This window comes from Eriocheir sinensis, chromosome 47 (genome assembly GCF_024679095.1).
Source record: "Eriocheir sinensis breed Jianghai 21 chromosome 47, ASM2467909v1, whole genome shotgun sequence".
Classification (NCBI taxonomy): domain Eukaryota; kingdom Metazoa; phylum Arthropoda; class Malacostraca; order Decapoda; family Varunidae; genus Eriocheir; species Eriocheir sinensis.
Window position 1 is genome coordinate 3,601,720 of NC_066555.1, and position 22,878 is coordinate 3,624,597.

At 43.6% G+C, this 22,878-nt stretch overlaps 1 protein-coding gene across 4 annotated transcripts in view; it reads left to right on the forward strand.

Annotated features, from left to right (window-relative positions):
• Nucleotides 1-22,878, forward strand: part of LOC126981280 (breast cancer anti-estrogen resistance protein 3 homolog) — a 155,161-nt gene that overhangs the window by 59,704 nt on the left and 72,579 nt on the right. The window contains exons 1-2 of one of the 4 annotated variants that reach the window (XM_050832178.1): nucleotides 15,282-15,406; nucleotides 16,018-16,339. The exons of 2 other annotated variants lie outside the window; for them this stretch is intronic. In XM_050832178.1, the coding sequence (XP_050688135.1) occupies nucleotides 16,312-16,339 (28 nt within the window). In that variant the 5' untranslated portion in view covers nucleotides 15,282-15,406; nucleotides 16,018-16,311. Of the gene's footprint in view, nucleotides 1-15,281; nucleotides 16,340-22,878 lie in introns of those variants that run through there. One more of the 4 variants, XM_050832177.1, reaches the window with a different exon arrangement.

The window sequence follows — 22,878 nt, forward strand, 5'->3', positions numbered from 1 at the left end:
AGGTCTGAAGGTTTCTTTGGCTGTCTGTCTCTCTCTCTCTGTCTCTCTCCCTCTCTCTTTGTGTGTGTGGGTCTTATTGGTGTTCGTGTAGGAGGAGAGCTGATAATGTTTTGTTTGGGTTGTGAGTGGCGTTGTTAAATGAATATCTGAGTCTTAGGTTTCTTGAAGTATCCTTATGTCCTTGCGCAGCGTTTTAGTGTCTGGCTTTTGGATGAGGTTTGGGATATGCCCTGGATGAGGTTTGTGGTCTAGTTGGATGAGGATTTGAGTCTAGCTTGGATGAGGTTTTGAGGTTTAGTTTGGATGAGATTTTGAGGTTTAGTTGGATGAGGATTTCAGTATCTTGGATGAGGTTTTGAAGTTAAGTTTGGATGAGATTTGAAGTTAAGTTTGAATGAGATTTGGGTCTGATGAGATTTGGAGTCTATCTGAATGAGGTTTGGGGTCTACTTGGATGAGGATTTGAGAGTAGCTTGGATGAGGTTTTGAAGCTAAGTTTGGATGAGATTTGAAGTCAAGTTTCTATGAGGTTCCTTGTCCCGCTTCCCTCTCAACCTAACCAAGTCGACGAAATGATTTTACGCAGTTACTTAAAATTATGCAGACAGATTCTTTTCCTTCTTATGTTAGCTTACGTGTCGTTAGTTTATGTAGCATGCTGTGTTTGGTCACGAGTATGTTGGCAAGGCAATTATCTCTTACTCCTTTGTTTAGGCGCCCGCTCCTGCATCATACATCGAGGTCCAACTGTTTCAACGAAGGAAAAAAGAAAAAAAAAACAAGCCACCGGGAGTCTGGGTTGGAAATATCACAACACGAATTAAATTTAACAGAACACATTTTTTTCTCATATTCTGAAATTGCTTTACGGAACCACACCTTGCGGGCACCTTTCTCCTTGACTTTGACGGCGTGTGAGGGCGTGTGACGAGCGTGTGCAGCGGCGGCAAGGCGTGTAGGGCATGGTAGGACTTTAATTTCGGTGAGGGCGTGGAATGAAAGGCGCGGGTTGGCGTGTGCAGCAGCGGCGAGGCGTGTAAGGTATGGTGGACTTTGGTATTGTTGAGGGCGTGGAATGGAAGGCGTGCGTTGGGTTGGCGTGCTGCAAGTATATAGAGGAGGCGTGTTAAACTGGATATGTGGAAGTGGAATGGCGTGTAGAATATGATAGAGCTTTCAATGCGTTAAGAGCGTACGGAGAAAGGCGTGGCGTGGAGGGGGTGGTGACGTGTTGAAAGTGCGTAGGGCGTTTACATAAAAGCGTAGTGGGGAGGGCGTGGTACAAGCGTATAGTGAAGGCGTGTCACGTGAATGTATGGAAGTGGCGTGGTGTACAAGGCGTGGGGATCGTGCAGAAAGCGCGTAAGGTGTGCAGGTATAGGCGTTGTGCCGCGTGGAGCGGAGGGCGTGGGTTGGCGTAAAATGCAAATGTAATTGAAGTTTTACGAAGTGGACATGCGTGGCGTGGTGTGATGTGGTCCAGAGGGAGGGAGTGTGGTATAGAGGACGTGGTGTGGTGTGGTATACTTGGTGCGGCGTGTTGTGGTGTGGTATAGATAGTGTGGCGTGGCGTGGTGTGGTATAGAGGACGTGGTGTGGCGTGGTGTGGCGTGGTATACTTGGTGTGGCGTGTTGTGGTGTGGTATAGATGACGTGGTGTGGTGTGGTATAGATAGTGTGGTGGCGTGGTGTGGTATAGAGGGCGTGGCGTGGCGTGGCGTAGAAAGCGTGGAGCCTTTGCCATTCATGTTGTCAATATCTCATTTACCCTCTTGTTTTATCAATGCCTTTCATCTTTTCTTCGTTATTTATTTGACACCGAACTTTCATTTTTTATATTCCTTGATACACCTTCCACAGATTGTTCTATTTATATTCATCTTGTTTTCAATTATTCTTTGTTGGCGTCGAGACTTTGTTACGGGGACAGTCTTAGTAATGATGTTATTGTTGTTCTTGTTTCTGTTGTTGTTTGTGGTAGTGGTTGTGGTGGGAGTGGTGATGGTGGTGATGATAGTGTAGGTTGACTGGGAGACATTTTGCACGAGAGGGGAGAGTGAGCAGTGAATTATGTCCTACAAATCAGATTCTATTGAGAGCATCAGGGCTGGTTTAGCATTTTAGATATTCTGGTGAGGCCGATTCGGGTACCAGTGTGGGCCGGAGGGGAGACTTTGCGAAATAGTGCATGAGCGAAGATCCTATTGCGGGCATCATGAAGCTATGTAGGTCCCTCTTAGATCCTGCACTTTATACATTCTTTGGTGAGATTGTGAGAGATAGCAGCTAGTCAGTCGTATTTTGCAGTTTATATTTTCTAAGCTTACAGAACAATACTTTTCTTTAAATGCTCAGGTGAAGGTCAGTCGTACAAACCACTGCTTGAAGAACTCTTTACGAACTGGCTTATCTACAGTTATTTACGACCAGCGCGAGTTTTCTTTTTTTATCTTTCTTTTTTGTGTCAGTCCCTCACCCGCTGTCTTATAAACTCTTGCGACAAATTGACTCCGTGTAAGACGCCTGCAAGTGCGATGAAGCGGCTCGCACAGCTTCATACTCTTGTTTTCTTTCTTTTTCCTCCGTCTCCTGTGTCAGCCTTTCTTCTCTTAACAGTTCCACCATCAGTAAGGTTATTTTCATTTATTTTCTTGTGCAAGCCCTTACTTCTCTTTCCTTTTGCTTCTTAAGTCTCGTCAAGGTTTTTTTCCCCTTTCTTTTTTCTCTAGTGTCAGCCTTTCCTTCTTTAACAGTCCCGTCATAAGCAGATTGTTTTCTTTTCCTCGCTTTCTATTGTGCGAGCCTTTACTGTTTTTCTTTTTTGCTTCTTACTCTTACAAAGTCATCATTTTTTTTTCTCTCTCTCCTTTGTGATCCTTTGCTTCTTCAGAGTCTCATCAGTAGGTTATTTTCCTTTATTTTCCTTCTCTTTTGCGAGCTTTTACTTCTTTTCTTCTTTTTGCTTCTCAGGATGTCTTCTTTTTCCCTCTCTTGTGATATCATTTTCTTCTCGAGTCCCATCATCAGCAGCAAGTTGTTTTCTTTTTTCTTTCTCTTGTGTGAGCCTTTACATTTTCTTCTTTCTGCTTCTTAAGAGTCTCATCAGGTTCTCTTTTTTCATGTTGCCTTCGTGTGAGCCTCTGCTTCTTAAGAGTCCCAACAGGTTACAGAGTGTTAGGCGCGTCAGGGCTGTTTTTGCTTAGGGGAACTTACCAGCGTGCAGAGGGGTGGTGATGGAGTTGGTGGGGATGTGGCCTGGTGTTGTATTGTGAGTAGGGTGCAGAGGTGTAGAGGAGGACAGACTGTGTGGGATGTGATGTGGCGTGATGTGAATTAGGGTTTAGAACTTTGGGTTATGGGTGAATTAGGGTGCTAGAACTACAGGTTGATGGGGTTGGGTATGGAAGAGTGGTAGGGTTGGTGTGGTGGAAAATTGGTAGTGGTGTTTGGAAGGGTATAGAGTTGATAAAGAAAAGGACTGTAGGGTGATGTGACGTGGTGGGGTGTGGGGGGGGGGAGGGCATGCTGTGGCTGGGTGTGGAAAAGGACTATAAAGTGGTGGTGTGGTTTTGGAACTCGTGTTTGCAAGGGTGAGGAGGTGAGGCAAAAGGGACCTGATGGGGTACTAATTAAGATGTTAAGGAGTGGGCGTGGCGATGGGCGTGGCTTTGGACCGTTGCATGGAGTCGTGGGCGTGGGTTAGAGGGCGTGGCTTGCTTGGCTTGGTGTATACTTGAACTCGATGACGAGCTGATACGACCTCGAATTATTGTCCCTTTAAATCCTGCCCTTGCCAGTGTAAGTATGCATCGCAGGCTTATTATGACTGTGATTTACTGCCATGGCTGAAAACCAAGGAGAAATTTGCCTCTAGTGTGTAGTTCCCTCGGAGTTTCTGAATATAATCATTGTATTCGGTTTAGTTCTTATGATTTTCTTTTTCTTGTCTTGCTTTGATAGAGTTGAGTGCATAGAGAGAATGTCTGTGTTTGAGTGTTTTTTTTTGTGTGTGCGTGCGTGTGTGTGAGTGCTTGAGGTCCCGTGGGTGGTCTGGCCTGGTCTCGTTCTCATCCCGGCCTCGGTGCTCATGGCGGCCGGACCTGTTCCTGGGCGGGGGTGAGGCTTGCGGCGGGTCAGGGCGGGTCTGGGGCGCTCGCGGCTCTGCCTTTCAAGTTTTCCGTGGAGGCGGCGTGATGTGATCCTCGCCGCCACCCGAGCCCTGCATGATGCTCCGTGGTGCACGGAAAGAGCGGGTGAGATGGCCGACGATAGAGGCGATGAGAGAAAGACGCTTGGCTCTCGGTGGCGCCTGTAATGATTGGTTGTCTCGACCTGCGGTGATGGAGTGGCCGGGCGATGAGTCACTGCAGATGTGTGGGGCCGCAGTAACATCATCTCGGCCTAGGTCAGCACCGACACCGTCGCGGGGCAGCGTGGCGCCGCGGCGCCGTGTGCCTCGCCCGAGCACCGTGGAGGCGTGCGATGCGTGGCTCAGGAGGGCAGGCCGTGCGTGCAAACAGAGGGGCCGCTCAGAAACTCCCTTTTCCTCCCTGTGGATCTTAAGCCAACCTGCGTGACTCAAGGATCTTGCCTCTCGGCCCCGTCCAGGGATGCGACGCAGCGAGGTGACTCGGCTACTCTGAAGGCGGCAAATGAATACAATCCAGTGACTTGCGGTGAAGTTTAGGCGCCTCATGAAGGTGGCGGGAGTGCGGCGCGGTGAGTCAGGATGAGTCAAGAAGGCTGCCTGGCTGCTGGCTGGCAGGTTTTGCGAGCGGTCAGCTATTATAGACTTGCAAGGTCACTACGCCGCTGCAGGGAAATTCCTGCCCACAAAATATATACCTGTTTTATATATATATATATATATATATATATATATATATATATATATATATATATATATATATATATATATATATATATATATATATATATATATATATATATATATATATATATATATATATATATATATATATATATATATATATATATATAACTTGTCATTCTTGATTCTTTCACGCACACGCACGCACGCACACACACACACACACACACACACACACACACACACACACACACACATACGCACACGCACATACGCATGTACTCACTCACACTACACACACTTTACGCACGCACACACACACACACACACACATACAAACACACACTTTGATTTAACCTTTATCTCGAGGAACAAGTTCCACTAATTAGCTTCTTGAGTACCAGGTGAGAACAGGTATATCGTCCTAATTGGCTGTCTGAGCCCACGAGTGTGTGTGTACTTCACTCACGGTCTGATCACGTGCTGGACTCGTAGCGGCAAGCCAGCACTTTCCCGGAGAGCTATGGAGCTTACGTAACCGATCTATGGGCAAGACTTGGCCCTCACACACCATTAGCCCCCGTCGCCTTTGTTCAAGGGGTCGGCAGTAACCGCTCCTTGCCAGCGGTAAAGCCAGCGGATGCATCTTTTGGCCAGAGCTAATCGCGCACCTCAATCTGTACGAAGGGCAGGCTGGATACTTATCGTGTACATCACAGGAACGGTTTGTGTGTGTATGTGTGTGTGTGTGTGTGTGTGTGTGTGTGTGTGTGTGTGTGTGTGTCCGCAAGGGCGCCCTTAGAATGCAGCCTCCGCCCACACACACACAGACACACACACACACACACACACACACACACACACACACACACACACGGCCCGGCAGGTGCACTGTGAGGGAGGAGCCGCGGGCCAGGTGTGTGTGGGCGGCTCACTGATGCTGGTGTTGCTTTTGTCGAGTTTTTGTTGTTGTTATTGATAAAGCTACTCCGGATGTTGTTGTTGTTGTTTTTATTGTGTGTCATCATCATCTTCCTCTTCTTTCCTTTCTCCTCCATCTCATCATCATCATCATATTCCTTCTCTTCTTCTTTCTCTTCTCTTCTTTTTCTTTCTTTCTCTTCTCTTCTTCCTTCCTTCTGTCATCATGTTAGTAGTAGTAATGGTAGTAGTCTCTCTCTCTCTCTCTCTCTCTCTCTCTCTCTCTCTCTCTGTCTCTCTCACTCTCACTCTCTCTCTCTCTCTCTCTCTCCATCTCTCATCATCATCTCTCTCTCTCTCTCTCTCTCTCTCTCTCTCTCTCTCTCTCTCTCTCTCTCTCTCTCTCTCTCTCTCTCTCTCTCTCTCTCTCTCTCTCTCTCTCTCTCTCTCTCTCTCTCTCTCGAACCTAAGGCAACATGCATATCTTAACACCAACGAACATAGACACACACACGCACACACACACACATACCTACCCACCTACCAAACTTTAATCTTCCATTCGCTGTATCTTCGTCAGTGTAAACTCAAGTGTAAACCCGTAGCGTTGCCTGTGTTTGTAGTTGTCTGCCTCTGTTTGTTTGTCGCGGTTTGTTTGCTCGTTTGTTTTGCGCTGGGAAGTCGTTGAGTGGATGGAGGCTGTCATTCGTTGGGCTCTGTGTGTCTGTCTGTTTTTCTCACCCGCTTCGTTCGTCTGTCGCGCGATCTGCATACCCGCTCGACGAGACCCGCCTTCAGCTACTCCGCCGTTAGCAGCCAAGAAACGCCCCTGCCCCTGTCTGTTTGTCTGGCTGTATGTATGTATGTATGTATGTGTGTGTGTGTGTGTGTGTGTGTGTGTGTGTGTGTGTGTGTTATATTTACCTGCATATCTCTCAATGTATGTGTGTGTGTGTATGCCTGTCGTTTTATGTGTATGCCTATGTTTCTGTAGATATGTTTTGTCTCATGTGTTGTTGTTGTTTTCTGTTTGTCTGTCTGTTTTCTGTATGTCTTTCTGTATATGTTTTTTTTATACACACACACACACACACACAGACACACAGACACATAACAACTCTTGCTACCTGGAAACATTAATCATTAGTGAGATCAAACGCCTCTTACCTTTCCTTTCCTGAGAAGCCCCGACGTCGATTCCTGGTAAACTGATGGAGAGTATTAGAGGAGTCTTGGGGCTTTGAATACTAATCCTGATGATGGTTTTACTTCCTTTGATGATACATAAAGACAGATGAGGATTTAACGAGACTACATGAAACCAGACGAATGAGAAGGGGAGAGGAGGGGAGGGAAGGGCTGGAAGGAAGAAGGGAAAGAGGGAGGGGAGGAATGGAAGTGTGTGGAGGGAGGCAGGGGAGGGAAGGGGAACGAGAAGGGGCTGGATGGATGGAAAGGGAAGGAAGGGGATATGTAAGACTCGGAGAAATAATAAAACTGAATTGAACATGAGTACCGAATAAACTTACACCACTGACAACATTAAAGACAGCAAGGTAAAGGTTAAGTTCGAGGCATACGCTATAGCTGCGCGTGGCCTCGGTGCTCATCTCCGTCTTATCACTGTGGACGGTAGATATACACGCCATTTCGGTCCTAGCACACACATTTGGCATAGCTTTCATGGGAGTTGTATTTCCAGGAGTTGTTTATTTTACCCTGGCATCTGTATGTACCATGAACTCTAAAACACACTCATGGGAACGCATTTTACATCCTTTTTTTTTTCTTTTTTGCCTCTAGAAATTATTGATCCTTTTTGGGGTCTTTAAAATCAGTATTAATTTATATGAGAGTCGGTAGCGGCGTCTAAGGATACTGATCAAACCCCTAGCCATGGTTTATTTATTCAGGTCAGACATGGTACCACTTCAGCTTAAATTATACCCGACCGCTGATTGTGTGATTTCGTACCTGCGATTTAATTAAGACAAGAACTACACCTGTTTTGGAAAGATCATAAGGTGAGGTATGTGTGGTTCCTCCTCCTCCTCTCCTGTTCACTTTCCCAGCTAACACTGACCTGACCCCAACCCAACCACAGTGACCTCGTTGTTTCCTGTTCTCACCGTGTCCGTATCGTGTCCTCCCAGCCTTGACCTGCGGGGGTGGGAAGGACAGAAAGGGAGAGTGGGAGGAAGGGAGAAGGGAGGAAGAGTGATCATAGAAGGGTAGGGAAGGGACAGGGGGGAGAGGGAGAATGAGGAGGGAAGGGAAAAGGAAGGGAGTTGGAAGGAAAAAGGAATAGAGGGAAGGGGAAGGGGATTAGAGGAAAGGGAGGGGAAAGAGAAGAGGCTGAAGGCGGGAGGGATGGGGAAAGGGGAAAAAAAGGGCTGGAGGGAAGGGAAAGGGAAATGGGGAGGGAGAATGAAAGGGGGAGGGGAAAGAAAGGCGGTAGGGTGGTAGGAGGAAGGGAGGGAGGGGGGAAGGGATAGGGGAGGGGGGGAAGGGGAAGGGTGTGGTGCGTGATGTGGTTAGTCGAGGTCAGGTCAACAGTTTGCCTCCGGATGTGGCCGCGGTGGGGTTTCCATGAGAGAGAGAGAGAGAGAGAGAGAGAGAGAGAGAGAGAGAGAGAGAGAGAGAGAGAGAGAGAGAGAGAGAATGTTCGTATTACCCCTTTTTTGCCTCTTATACCTTCTTTTTTTCTGTATATCCTCCTCGTTTCTTTTTTTTCCCATTAATTCCTCTTTTTTTTCTCCCTATCCCCTTTTTTGTTTCATTTTATTCCTCTTCATTTATTTTTTCTCTTTTTGACTAATTCTACTTTTTCATCCCTTCTTTCCCTGTAACTCTGTATCCTTTTTTATCCTCCTCATTATCCTCATTTCGATTTTATTCCCTCTAATCCCTCCTCGTTTTACTTATTTTTTCTCTCCCTCTCCATCCTCCGCCGTGCATAGGAATGAGTGTGTTTCTCTCTCTCTCTCTCTCTCTCTCTCTCTCGCGCTCCGGTTCTTCACTCCGGAATGTATAATTAACGAACGTCTCATTGAAGGAACTTAAACGAACGCTCTCAAGGTCAAATTTGGCCTTGGCTTTTATTTTTTATTTTTTTTTACTTCTTAACCGCTATTTTGCATCATTATTTCTTTTATTTTATTTTTTTTGTAATTTTTTAATCATTGGTCCGGATTTTTTTCTCTTAAAATTATTATCGCATTTATTTTTCTTACGTCGGAGCTGATTTGGGGATTTTGTCTTAGCTGGCGGCGTGGACACACACACACACACACACACACACACACACACACACACACACACACACACACCTGGCGGAGATCTACTTACCTGCAGAGAGAGAGAGAGAGAGAGAGAGAGAGAGAGAGAGAGAGAGAGAGAGAGAGAGAGAGAGAGAGAGAGAGAGAGAGAGAGAGAGAGAGAGAGAGCGGTGCGTACAGTGAGTATTTCCCTTACTTTGATCTTTTCCACGCAGACATCAAAGGTTCAGGACATGTTTTGAGAAAAGTCTTTAACAAAATTCAACGAAACCGGATTAACGTCGAGGGCAGGAATGTTGAACGCGAACATCTTGAGCCATAACATGACGATCTAAATATAGCATGCAAATAGGCCTAAAATGTGACCTTCAGTGCGCTCTCTCTCTCTCTCTCTCTCTCTCTCTCTCTCTCTCAAAACTAACCATTCCTAACATTTTATATATAAGAGAGAGAGAGAGAGAGAGGGCGAAGGTAGCGTCCTCTGTGCCCCTATAACGTAAACACGACAGGTGGGTTGACAGGTGTCGCCATCAAGTGGGTCGAGGAGGAGGCGCACCTGGAGTTTACCTGGCCTGTTGACACTCGCCTCTCACAGACTTGCCTTCACCTGTGCATATAGTGAGTGGCGGGTATCGTCTCGTCTCCAGGTGGCCTCAGAACTGCTTTGTATTGAGAGGAATGTTTGTATCGGTGCCTGGGGGGAGGGGGGTCTCATTTCAATATTTCTTCTCTTGTTTATTTCTCTCCTTTTTATTTCCTCTTCTCTTATATTCTGTCTCGTCTCATGCGGCCTCAGAATTGTTTTGTATAGATGTGATTGTTTTCTTTGGTGTTGTTTTTTCTTCTTCAATATTTCTTCTCCTCTCGCACATATATTTCTTCCTCTTCGCGTTATTTCTTCTCTTTTTTTTATTTCCTGTGTCATCTCTCGTTGCCTCAGAAGTGTTTTGTATAGAGAGGTTTTTTTTGTTGTTGTTGTCGTTCTTCAATATTTCTTCTTGTTTATTTCTTCTGACGTTTTTTCTACGTTTGTTTTTTTGTCTCCTGCTGCCTCAGAGCCGATTCGTATAGACATAGTTGTTTGTTTGGTGTTTTGTTTTTCATCCTCAATATTTTTTTTCTCCTCGTATTTTCCTTCTCCTCTCGTTTATTTCTCCTTTTTCTGTGTATTGTCTCCTGCTTCCTCAGAACTGTTTCGTATTGACGTGGATATTTGCTTCCGTGTTTTTCTTTCAATATTTATTCTTGTATATATTTTCTCTCCAGTGTTTTTCTGTGTATGTTTCTTCTCGTCCTTGTTTTTCTTCTCCATTTCTGCCTCAAGACACTTTAACTTTGCCTGGATAAGTTATTGTATTTATTTTTCCATGTTTTATTTATTATTTTTTGTTTTTATCTATATATTAACATTTCATTCTTTCTTTTCCTCTTTCTCTTCTTTCTCTTGTGTATTATCGCTTCAAAAAATTCTGCTTTTCGATGTTTTTCTTTCGTTTCTCTGCCTCAAAACTGTCTCGTAAAGTAATAATCACCAGACATTATTTTATTAAGTAACTTGTAAAATATGACCTCCCTAACTCTCTCCACCTCACTCTGGCAATATGTCTGCTCCTTCCCGCTGCGGCCGAGGTTCTAATCCCTTCTCAGTATTTAGTTTCATCACGTGGACATTTTTTCTTATCATTTTCGTATTTAATTTTTATTTTTTCTTCCCCGATACCCTACGCCCTTGTCCACCCAACAGTGAATGGGTACTAGGTATTAATCGGGGGTTGTGTTCCGTCTCCTGGGGCCTGTTCCCTTCTCCTATAAATCCTTCCCCTTCTCGCTCTTTCCGGCATATGACCACAGATGTTGCGCCGACTAAACGAAAACTTTCCAAACTTTATTTTTCTTCCTTGCACAAACACAGAAGTAAGACGTGTAAAGAAGAGAAGTCCAGTTTGGGGAAGGTCGTGTTGGTAGAGAGTGATCTTGTTGCAAAGTTAACACTCGCTAGGTAAAAGGCCGGTCATTTGATATCACTGCCCGACGTAAAACTTTTATCTCCCAAGCAGCGTTGCCAAAAATTATCGTACTCAAAACATGGCATATATCAGTTCCAGGGCTCAAAACTTTCCTACCCACACACATAACGAAATTCCAGTTAAAGTTCTCGTTAAAAGCATTACTTATTGGCGTTTGTTTGCGATAGCTGTGACTCAGAAACAGGAAAATACGATGTGCTGAGTGGCTGAATACGATAACTTGGTAACCCTGCTCCCAAGTCTTTAACTCCGAAAATCACTGCCGTTGTGTTCGGGGAGAAAAACAGCAATCGTCATTCATCTCGTATAAGGTATCTTCATAGTATTCAGTAATATCAAAAGTCATGATTGAAGTCTAATATTTAACTTGCTGTCACGAATGGAAATTGTTTAGTTTTCTTAATGCATAAATTAATATTCTTCGATGAGAGAAGAACTGCACCGGTCGCCTCTTGCGTTATTCATAGGACTACTTCGCTATTTTCAAACTGGTGTATTTTATCGATGCATCCGTTGTTCACATTGTCGAAAGCTTCTGTGTGTGTGTGTGTGTGTGTGTGTGTGTGTGTGTGTGTGTGTGTGTGTGTGTGTGTGTGTGTGTGTGTGTGTGTGTGTGTGTGTGTGTCGCTGAGGTGCTTTGTATTCCGTTCAAGCGAAAGGACGAAAACAACAACAACGAAGAACACAAAAGAAATCCAATACGAGGAAAGGAAGCAAGAAAGAAAGGCAGGAAGGAAGGAAAAATAGCGGAGTCACACACACACACACACACACACACACACACACACACACACACACACACACACACACACACACACGCAGAGCTTATCAAACCCACTCCGTCGTTGCAGCTCCGGTAATGGCTCCCAGCTGACAACTTGTTTATCCTGTCTTTATATACTTGTTAAGAACCCGTCCTGCCCTAAGGTAACAGCCAGCACCAGTAGTAGCACCAGCACCAGTAGTAGTAGTAGTAGTAGTAGTAGTAGTAGTAGTAGTAGATAGGTAGTTACTCTTTATCTTCATCTTTTCACCCTCATATTTATCTCCTGGTATGCGCATAAAAAGCATCTGTTTGCACCCCTCCCTTAAGGTCAGGCTGCAATAGATGTTTATGTATTGCACGTGTGTGTCTGATTTCCATCTAAACTGTACCTTATACATGTTTTATTATTGATGGTTGTAGCTAGTGGTGTATGTAGCCTTGACGTGTGTGTGTGTGTGTGTGTGTGTGAGTGTGTGTGTGAGGGTGTGAGAGAGGCAAACATACACCTCTCCCTCCCTTTCTCTCCCTCCCTCTGTTTCGTATTCCCTCTCTCCTTTTCTACTCCCCTCTCTGCACCTCTTTCCCTTTCCTTTCCCTTGTAGATTAAAAGAGAGAGAAACAGAACATACGAGCAGGAAAACAGAGAATATCATCGTAAGTTCGGCGCAGCAATACTTTTTAACTTCAGTATTCATATATTCCTTACGTAAACACATTTCTTTTTACTTTATTAATTTGTCCCCTACATACCCTACGTCCTTGTGGGTCTCGGGTTCCTTATTGTTAACTCTTAATAGGGAGGGGGAAGCGGGGAAGAGGAGGGGAGGGGAGATGGGAGAGTGTGAGAAAAAGGGGTAGAGTTAGGAAGAGGAGGAGGAAGAGGGGAAGGGGAAGAGGAGGGAAGGAAGGAAGGGAGAGGGAAAGGGGAAGAGAGAGTAAGAATGGGGTGGAGTTAGGAAAAAGAGAAGGAAGAGGAGGAGGAAAAGGAAGAGGAGAGAGAGGAGGCGGAGGAAAAGGAGGAGGAGAAGGAAAAGGAGAGAGAGGAGGAGGAGGAGGAATCGTGTGTCCTCAACCATCCATGCTCCCGTAATTTGAGAGAGAGAGAGAGAGAGAGAGAGAGAGAGAGAGAGAGAGAGAGAGAGAGAGAGAGGGGGGGGAAAGGGGAGTTGTTCCGTCATGTGTTAAGTTGAATCACCCACCACCACCACCATCACCACCACCACCATCACCTCGTATCACAATCAAAGCATTAATATCAACACCATTTTCCTTCCCCTCCCTATATTGTAACCATCACGATATGAGTCACCACTATCAAGAGGAGGGTATCAGGACACCTCTCCTCCCGAAACTGACCTATCTTTTCAGCCACCTCTCTTTTTTCTTTTTAGGAGAGTATGGTTTTTTTTTTTTTTTTTTATTTTTTTTTGCTTTTTGAACTGTTGTCTCCTTGTAAAAAAAAAAAAAAAAAATTATATCAGTATCACTATAAGAAGTCACTATCAGTATCACTATCATCACCATCACCACTACCACTGCATCCGTCACTACTATCACCATCACAAGTTCACAACCACCAGCGTCATCGTCACCATCATTACTATTTCCTTCTTTCCCTTTTCACGTCACAACACGTCACGACATGTTTCCGGTTTAGTTACGCGAGAGATAAGAAATGAAGCAGGAAAAAATACTTAAATTGATTCTTTTTTCTTCAGGTTTTGTTACAGGATTAAAGTATTTCTGGGTTTTGTCATTTCCTGTTATCTGATTTTTCCTGTTCTTTGCCTCTTATCGTTGTCCCTGTAAAATCCCTGTCCTTGATTCAGAAATAAAGGGAAAAAAATCAGAAATCTCGTCTATTATTTTCTAGCATTAATCTTTTACTTTTTTCTTTTTTTTCTGCTTCTGTGTTTGCATATTGGTACGATATATTTATTTTGTAGGTCAATAGTGATCTTTTAATATATTTTCTTTTTAGGAATGTTCAGTTTATTTATCTTATATCTGGCTAGGAGGGAGAAGAAAGAAAGAAACCATAAAAATAATTCTCTCTCTCTCTCTCTCTCTCTCTCTCTCTCTCTCTCTCTCTCTCTCTCTCTCTCTCTCTCTCTCTCTCTCTCTCTCTCTCTCTCTCTCTCTCTCCCCCCCCCTCTCCCCCTCTCTCTCTCTCTTTCTCCCCCCTCTCTCAATCTACACAAGCCCCCCCATTATTCACAGTCCTTCATTCTGTATTCATGAACACGAACGAAGGCTGAAAGAAAACGTGGTGCGCGTGCTCAGTGTGGTACTTATTTACGTACGTGTGGTAGTAGTGGTAGTAGTAGTAGTAGTAGTAGTAGTAGCGGTAAACACAATATCCGAAAAACTGAAGTGAGGGAGAGAAAGAAGAAAAAGGAGTGGGTTTTAAAATGCCTGGGTGACTTGTTATATAAATGGAGGGGGTGGTCGTGGTGGTGGTGATGGTGATGGTGGTAGTAATGGTGGTGGTTGGTGTTAGTAGTCATGCTGTCTTCCTTATGGTGGTGATAAAGTGGTGACAAGGCTGGTGGTGTGGTGGGGATGATGGTGGTAATTGTCGGCGTGATAGTGAATTTAGTGTTTGCCTAATGTAAAGAATGCTGACAGGAGTTATAGTAGTAGTAGTAGTAGTAGTAGTAGTAGAAGAAGCAGCAGCAGATAGTGGATGTAAAAATATACTACTCAACCAAAATAGTAGTAGTAGTAGTAGTAGTAGTAGTAGTAGTAGTAGTAGTAGTAGTAGTAGTAGTAGTAGTAGTAGTAGTAGTAGTAGTAGTAGTAGTAGTAGTAGTAGTAGTAGTAGTAGTAGTAGTAGTAGTAGTAGTAGTAGTAGTAGTAGTAGTAGTAGTAGTAGTAGTAGCGGTGGCAGTGACCTCAACGCACGACAGGTTGGAAGTGACACTGATTGCACGGTACACCTTTTCCATACCTGCGCAACTCACCTGACTTCCGCCGGCCTAGGCTGGGCGTGATTGTGCGTCAGTTTCCGGATCAAGGAAGACGGGGAGGGGAAGGAGGGGGAGGCAGGGGACGTAGGCGGCGTAGGAAGGGAGTGTGTTAATGTGAGGTATTGTTCGTGGTGAATGTGGTGTTGGTGGTGGCGGTAGTAGTAGTAGTAGTAGTAGTAATAGGAGATGTACAGTACTATTATTAGGTACTATTGCGTACGTACTTTACTATTACTGCGTTTATGAACCTCGAATTCCTTATCTCGCTCGTATCTTATCGCGGCCAACGTCAAAACCTTGAAACACACACACACACACACACACACACACACACACACACACACACACACACACACACACACACACACACACGCCAAGAGAGAGCGGAGAGAGATCTTACGTGGCCCAAACCGTTTCTTATCTTATCTTTATGTATCTGAGGACGGGAGGGAGGGAGGGAGAGAGGGAGGGGCAGGGGCATCGATGGGGTGGTTGTGACACAGAAGCAATAAGGGAGGCGCCTTAGTGCGTTCGTGGGCGGCTCTGAAACTACTGACGACGCTTTTGACGTGGTGGCGGAAACGGTGACAGAGACGAGTTCCAGGAAAGATCAAGTTGCCATTAACGGTTCTATAAATTCTCACCCGGATGTTATTGTGTGGGTGTGTGGGCTGAACGGTGTCTTATCTGGTATAGTGATCGGCTCGCGAGTGTATGGTGAGGGTGGTGGTGTGCTGATGGTGATTGTATAGTGACGTGTGGCTTGCAAGTGAGATGAAACAGTGAGTTACCCATTGAAACAAGTCTTATAGGAAAGTTACTGATTGGATGTGCACTGTATTGTATTTGTTTGTCGTTGTGAAAATATGGGACAGCAAAGAAAGTAGGTGGTGTCTCTCTGAAAGTGCATCATATATCATATTAGACTAGAAGTGCAATGAACAGCAACATAATTAAAGTCAGTAGAATGTGTTTGAAAGTGACATTTTCGACAGTAACGTGAAAGTGAAAGGGAAAAGATACCTAACCAAGCAACCGTGAAACTTTTAAATCAATAAAAAAAACATTAGCGGAAGTATAAGTAAATTTAGAAGCGCAAAAAGTTATAGAGGTGTGAATGTGTTTATTAGACTTTTCTTTGTTTATGTAAAAGTGAAGAAAAAGAAAACTAACAAACGAGACAATTGTGATATTTTGTACAATAATATACTTTCATTTCATTCAGTAAAGGTAGAAACTAAGTGTAATTGAGAGTATAAGGATCCACACATTACCGTCTCCTAATTGTTTGATAGAAGACAAACACTTTAGACTGAAATTAAGGAAACACTGAAACACGTACAATACCTCGATTTTCTTTAACTTAACAACGCAGAAACTTACATCAGAAAAAAAAGCAAGCGTGTGTTGAGACAAGCACTCGTTACCCTCCCAATCCTAAGAGCCTGGGAGTCGAACACCTGCTCAGAGGGAGGGACGAACACCAGTCTGCCAGCCGAGATAAACAAGTCGAGGCAAGATGGACCAGTTCTTCAAGTTCGACAAAGGTGGGTCGGTGATAAGAGAGGAGAGAGAGAGAACCGCCGCCAATATTCGTGCGTGTTCCCACCGCCCGCATAGGAGGAAAATAAATAAATCCGCCATCTCGTTCAGTTAGCTTTTCTCTTCACTTTCTCCTTAATTAACTGATAGGGGGTAAATTGCCTTCTCTCTCTCCTTATCTGTTATCTGTCTTATCTATTTATCTATTGATCTATCTCAGTATATCTATCTTTTCTACATTTTAAGAGGAAAAAAAGTTCCGTTTCGTTAGCTTTTCTCTTCACTTTCTCCTTAATTAACTGATAGGGGGTAAATTGCCTTCTCTCTCTCCTTATCTGTTATCTGTCTTATCTATTTATCTATTGATCTATCTCAGTATATCTATCTTTTCTACATTTTAAGAGGAAAAAGAGTTCCGTTCCGTTAGCTTTTCTCTTCACTTTCTCCTTAATTAACTGATAGGGGCGTAAATTGCCTTCTCTCTCTCTTTATCTATCATCTTTCCTATATATTTATCTATTGATCTATCTCAGTATATCTATCTTTTCTACATTTTAAGAGGGAAAACAACGACGCAAGATCACTTTAAAAACATTAACGCTATCTGCAACCTCTTCTTATATATTGAATTTTCTCGACAGGCATTTGGGGCTATGATTTTTTCACCTATTCCTTTGTATTCAGAAGAGTGATCCAAGAACGTCTGTTAGTCAATGGAAGAAGCGAGGTTACTAGGATCGTCTTCTAGTATACCAGCCAAGCAAACTCTCCTTTAGTCTCATTACAACAAAAAAGTACTCGAAAAAAAATCTGTCATTCACTTCAGGCCTTTTATCAGCGAGCAAAGTCAGAAGAGAGGTCTGTCCACAAGGCTATCTAATTATTATCTTCTTCCTTCATTATTCAAGCAAACAACCCTCGCTTGCGTCATCCCCGTCCTTATATTTAAACGATAGAAAAATCACGCAATCGCCCAATCACTTAGTTCTTGAGCCTCTATCAGCGCACGTAAGCCAAGGAAGGGTATCTCTTTCTTCGCAGTCAGAGAGGCAGACGTGATGTCTTCCTGTACTGTCCTTGCAACTGAAAAATGAAAAGGAAAAGAAGAAAATGTAATACGAAATCTTTTAATCTCTTTAGTTCATTCTATAAGTGCATGGAGGCGAAGGAAGGAAAAAAGGAAGGGAGGGAAAGAGGGAGGAAATAAGGAAGGCAGGATGGAAGGAAGGAAGGAAGAAGGGAAGGAGGGAGGGAAGGTAGATGGGAAAAAAGAAAGAATGAAAGAGAAAGAAAACAAACAATAAAACAAAAAAAAGAGAAAAAGAAAGAAAGGATGACAGTAGTAATGAGAGGATGAAAGGAAGAAAAAGAAAAAATGGATGAAATAATGGAAGGAAAAAAAAAGGATGCAAGAAAGAATGAGTGAATGAATGAATGAATAGAAAAGGAAGAATAAATGAAAAATGAAAGAAAGAAAGATCTGTTCGCAATACCATTTATAAGTTCGCCTCACAACCTTCACTGCTTTCATTACGATTATAACCAGAAAAAAAAGTAAACACACACACACACACACACACACACACACACACACACACACACACACACACACAACAACAACAACATCTCTCAATCTCTCCCTCCCTTCATCAGTGCGCGTTAGCAAAGAGAAAGTTCCATTGGTAAGACCATCAATTCCCTCACAAACACACAAACAAACGAGGGAGCGTCACGGTAATATAAACACAAATAAAGGCCCATTACGCTCTGAAGGTCATATATTCATCAATGCAGAAAATTGTGATGACTGCCGCGGAAGGTCAGGTCATCGCTGTGTCATGTGTTTGTAGACGTGATGGAACACTTTCAACATTGCAACTTTGTGTAATATATTTTTTTTTCTTACAAGGTTATAAAAACTAGGGAAAGAACGAAGGAGAGAAAAAAGAAAGAGAGAAAGATGAAAGAAAGAAACAATAAAAGAAAAAAGAGAGAAAGAATGAAAGAAGGGATGAAAGAAGTGAAGGTTTGGAGACGAAAATTGTAAGAATGAACAGTAGCAAGCAGTAGTAAGAGGAGCAGTAAGGGCGTTTTGTGTGTGGATGAAGTGGATGATTAGCGCGGATGAATGTGGATTTGAAGGCTCTCCTGCAGCTTCCGTTCGTCTGTGTGCCGCCGAGAGAGAGAGAGAGAGAGAGAGGAAACAAAAAAAAAAAAAGAGATTTATCCAGGCATTTCCATTGGTAATAAACACCCTCTCCACCTCCTTCACCTCTTCCTCCTCCTCCTCATCCTCCTCCTCTTATCTGTGAACGTGTCAGGAGGCAGGAACACTCAGGTAATAGACAGCAAGGGAAGGGGGAGGGGAAGGGGAGAGAATGGTCACGTGAGTTTCCCTGGTAATGCAGTGTGGCGTAAAGTGCTGTGATGTGGCTGGGTGTGGCGTGTGTGTGTGTGTGTGTGTGTGTGTTATCTGTTGTGGCGTGGAGCGAGATCACACACACACACACACACACACACACACAGACACACACACACACACACACACACACACACACACACACAGACACACACACACACACACACACACACACACACACACACACACACACACACACACACACACACACACACACACACACACACACACACACACATCTGGATCGAGCTCACTATCCAAACACTCACACATCTACAAATTATCGGCTTAAGACCATTATTAGAAGGCCGACGAAATCTTACCATTGAATCTTAACACTGTTTTTGTATGCCCGATTTAGTGTGTTGAGGAGTGGATGTAGCGAGGGTTATTTTTTGTTTGCGTTTGTGTGTGCGTGTGTGTGTACGACAACCACTAACAAGCCGCGTTCATGTGCTTCGAGATTTACCGCTTTTATATCTCCGGCTAACGAGCTCGTGTATCAGGGGTGAGGCTGCCCTGTTTTTACCTGCCTTTACCTGGCGGGGCGGCACGGGAACACACCTTGCACGCCTCATACCTCATACCTGCGACCCCCTTCAACCCCCAACTCCTTCACCCCAATCCACTTCTCTCCCAACTCTCCTCAAACGCACTCCCCCTCAGCCCCCCTTTCACCCCCAACTCCCCTCCCGTCTTACCCACTCCCTTCTCCTCCCTACCCCCTTCACCCCCTCCCTCACCTTCTTCCGCATGCAAACAAGGACCAGGAAGCCAGAGAACACGAGTGGCTGCAGGAGATCGCCAGTCAGACCTCCTCGAAGTGATGCTGTGCTCCTGTTTGTCTTGTGAGGGTTGAGGTCTTACATGAAGGAAAGAGTAAAAGATGGAAAATTGTTTTGTAAAGGGAAGTGACCGTGAAGTACATTGTTTTTTGTTGTTTAAACCGGATAATTCTGTTAAAAGCTCTTCTATCTCTTTAACTTATACATTTACACGAGTCTTTTCCACTCTGTCAAGAAAAAAAAAGAATATTGTAAAGGAACATGACTAGGCAGTGTTTATCATTATATTGCCTCTTATGTTTGAGTCTGGGAGCTAACAGACACCTTTCTATCTCATTGTCTCATACATTTACACAAGTCTTTTGCACCTTCTAACACGTACAACCTTACCTCTCTCTCTGTCTCCCAGCTTCTTCCTGTAATACATTCACAGACCCTCATCCGAAAATTAAAACCAACTCTTTCATTCCTTTTTATGATATATTCGACCCTAATACCTTTCGATGTAAAGATAATAAATAGATCGTTTCAGAGGGAGTTTCAACACAATAAACAAATGGCTAAATTTCTACAAACTCCAGTTACTATTACTAGTTACCAAAACTATAACAGGCACAAGCAACACACTACAAGCTTCACAGATACGGACACACACACACACAAACACAAATATTTATGGACACTGAATCACACAAACATTGATGAGACACATACACTGACGAACGCACACATAAACGAAAGATACAGAGACTAGGACATACACAAACACTTAAGACTTCACAGGCATTGAAATATACAAACACTAAAGATTTCACAAACACTGAAAATCACACACAAACACTAAAAGATCAATAAGCACAAACTCACAAGAACTACAGATACACAGCCTGAAACACACAAACACTTATGATACACTAACATTTAAACACAGAATTACTGAAGACTTCACAAACACTAACGACACACACACACACACACAAACACACAAAGACACACACTTACATACAGTCACATCCCTTTATCTCTACCTGCATCTTCCCATCTACATCCGCAAGTGACACGGACCGCGGTAATTCCCCCTCCTCTACCTGCCCATCTTCCTACTCACACCTGCAGTCACACACCTCATTACCCCCTCCACCCTCCCCTCCCACGCCTCCCCCTACCCCCTCGCCCGCTCCCCACCTCCCCTCACACCTGAACACTTCCTCCTCACCACCTGTGCACCTACGTCACACTTGAAGCCACACAGATAGGCAGACAGATGGATAGATAGATACAGGAAGATAGATAGATAGGTGGATAGGTAGATGTATAAATAGTGAAGTGGATGAACTGATAGATGGATGGATTGATGGATAGTTGGATAGATATATAGATAGACAAATACAGCTAATTGATCATAACATACATTTGGAATTCGGTTTACAAGCACTGATCCATGAAAGAGAATATACATATGCAAATACTGAGTGTAATTAGAATATATAATTATGGTCCAGAAAAAAAATATAAATAAATTCGAATAAAATAATATCACACCAGTAAAAAAAAATAGAAAATTAATGATAAACCTGTTGGAGGAAACTCATAACATACACTGAAAAAAATAAACATCTCAATTAAAACAGTTAAAACGAAGAAATAAATAAAACCTGAGCACTTATTTCCCTCCTCTCTCTCACCTGAAGAGTTTTCCCGGTGAGGTCATAGAGTGAGGTCATCCCGTGAGGTCATATTTTTTTCCCGGGGTTTTCATGACGTCAGCCAGGGTATGGTGTGAATGGGGTGGTCATAGGCTTGGGTCAGAGGTCACGGGGCGTGTGGGTGGATCAGGTCAGGTCAGTTCACGCTGAGACACTGTGCTGTGGTCATCGTCGGTAAGTGTTTGATGTTTTTGGTCAAGGTGTGTGTGTGGGTGTGGGTGTTGTTTCTTGTTTGTTCGTATGTGTTGTGTGTATCCGTATATGTTGTTATTGATGTTGCATGGGCTTGTATGTGGTTAGTTAGGGTATGTTGTTGCCCGCTGTTGACTGCTAGGCTTCACTATGCTGTATGTTGCTTGGTCAGTATGTGTTATGTACTGTGTGTTTTGTGTGTATGTTGCTGGGTATGTACGGTATGTGTATGTAGTATGTTTCGTATCGTTTGTGTTTGTATGTGTCGTATATGTTTACTGTGCACTGTGTCAACGATTCAGTTCCTCGAAGCGCGTATATTCGCAAGTTCGAACAGGAAGTATAAAGGAAAGAAATAAAAAAAGTTGACCTCCGTGCTGTTTAGAAAGGACGTCTGTTTCTTGCTTCAGGCGTGAGATCAGCGTCGTCAGGAGGCAAGAAAAGAGAGGAAGAAAAAGCAGGTATAATAAACAGGGAACGCGAGAGAAAGATAACAGGGCAGAAAAAAAGAACCACTGGCTGTAAGAGCGAGTGAGACAAAAAAAAAAGAGAGAGAAAACAAGGAGAGAGGGAAAGAAAGACTGAAGAAAATTTGGCGTATCGGGTGGAAGGGCGAGACAAGAAAAGAAGAATAGGAGACGGAAAGAGTGAGAGAAGAGAGAAAAACGGAAGGACAAAAGAAAATTCGACGTATCAGGTGGAAAGGCGAGACAAGAAAAGAAGAATAGGAGACGGAAAGAATAAGAAGAGAGAAGCGAGAGTATTGGGCGCTAGGAAGGAACAGAGGCTGGTGAATTGCAGTAGATTGGAAAATGGAAGAGAAAATGAGACACGGAGGAAAGAAAAAAAGAAAACAGAGGTATTGAGTGGAGAAGGAGCATAGCGTATTAGAGAATGCGCAAAAGGAAAAGAAACAAAGGAGAATGAATAAGAAAAAACGAGAAAAAAGAAATGGAAGGAGGAAAACAGAGAGAAACAGAAATAATTATGAGCTATAGAAAGTGACGGTGAAAAAGAAAGGAAAAAAGACATCAAATAAGGGAAGCAAAAAAAAGAAAGGAAGGAAAGGAAAGGAAAGAAAGCAGAGAGAAACAGAGGTATTAGCTATAGAAAGTGAGTATAGCTGCAGTAGACTTTAAGACGAATGAAGAGGAAAATGTCAACAGAAGATAACAAAGAAAAGGAGAATAGAAGGAAAGGTAAGAAAGAATGAAAACAGTATTGGCTATAGAAAATAAGTATTGACTATTAAGCTACAGAAGGAAAGAAAGAAGGAAAAAGAAAGCAAAGAAACTGACTATAGAAAGTGAGAAAACCAAGCCAACTAACAAACTATCCAACGAGGCAATCAACCCGTGGGCGTCGTGGTGACCTTTCCCCCTCGGCGCGGCGGTAGTGGTGGTGGTGCCCTCAGGTGACGCTAAAACACACAGGTAACCCCT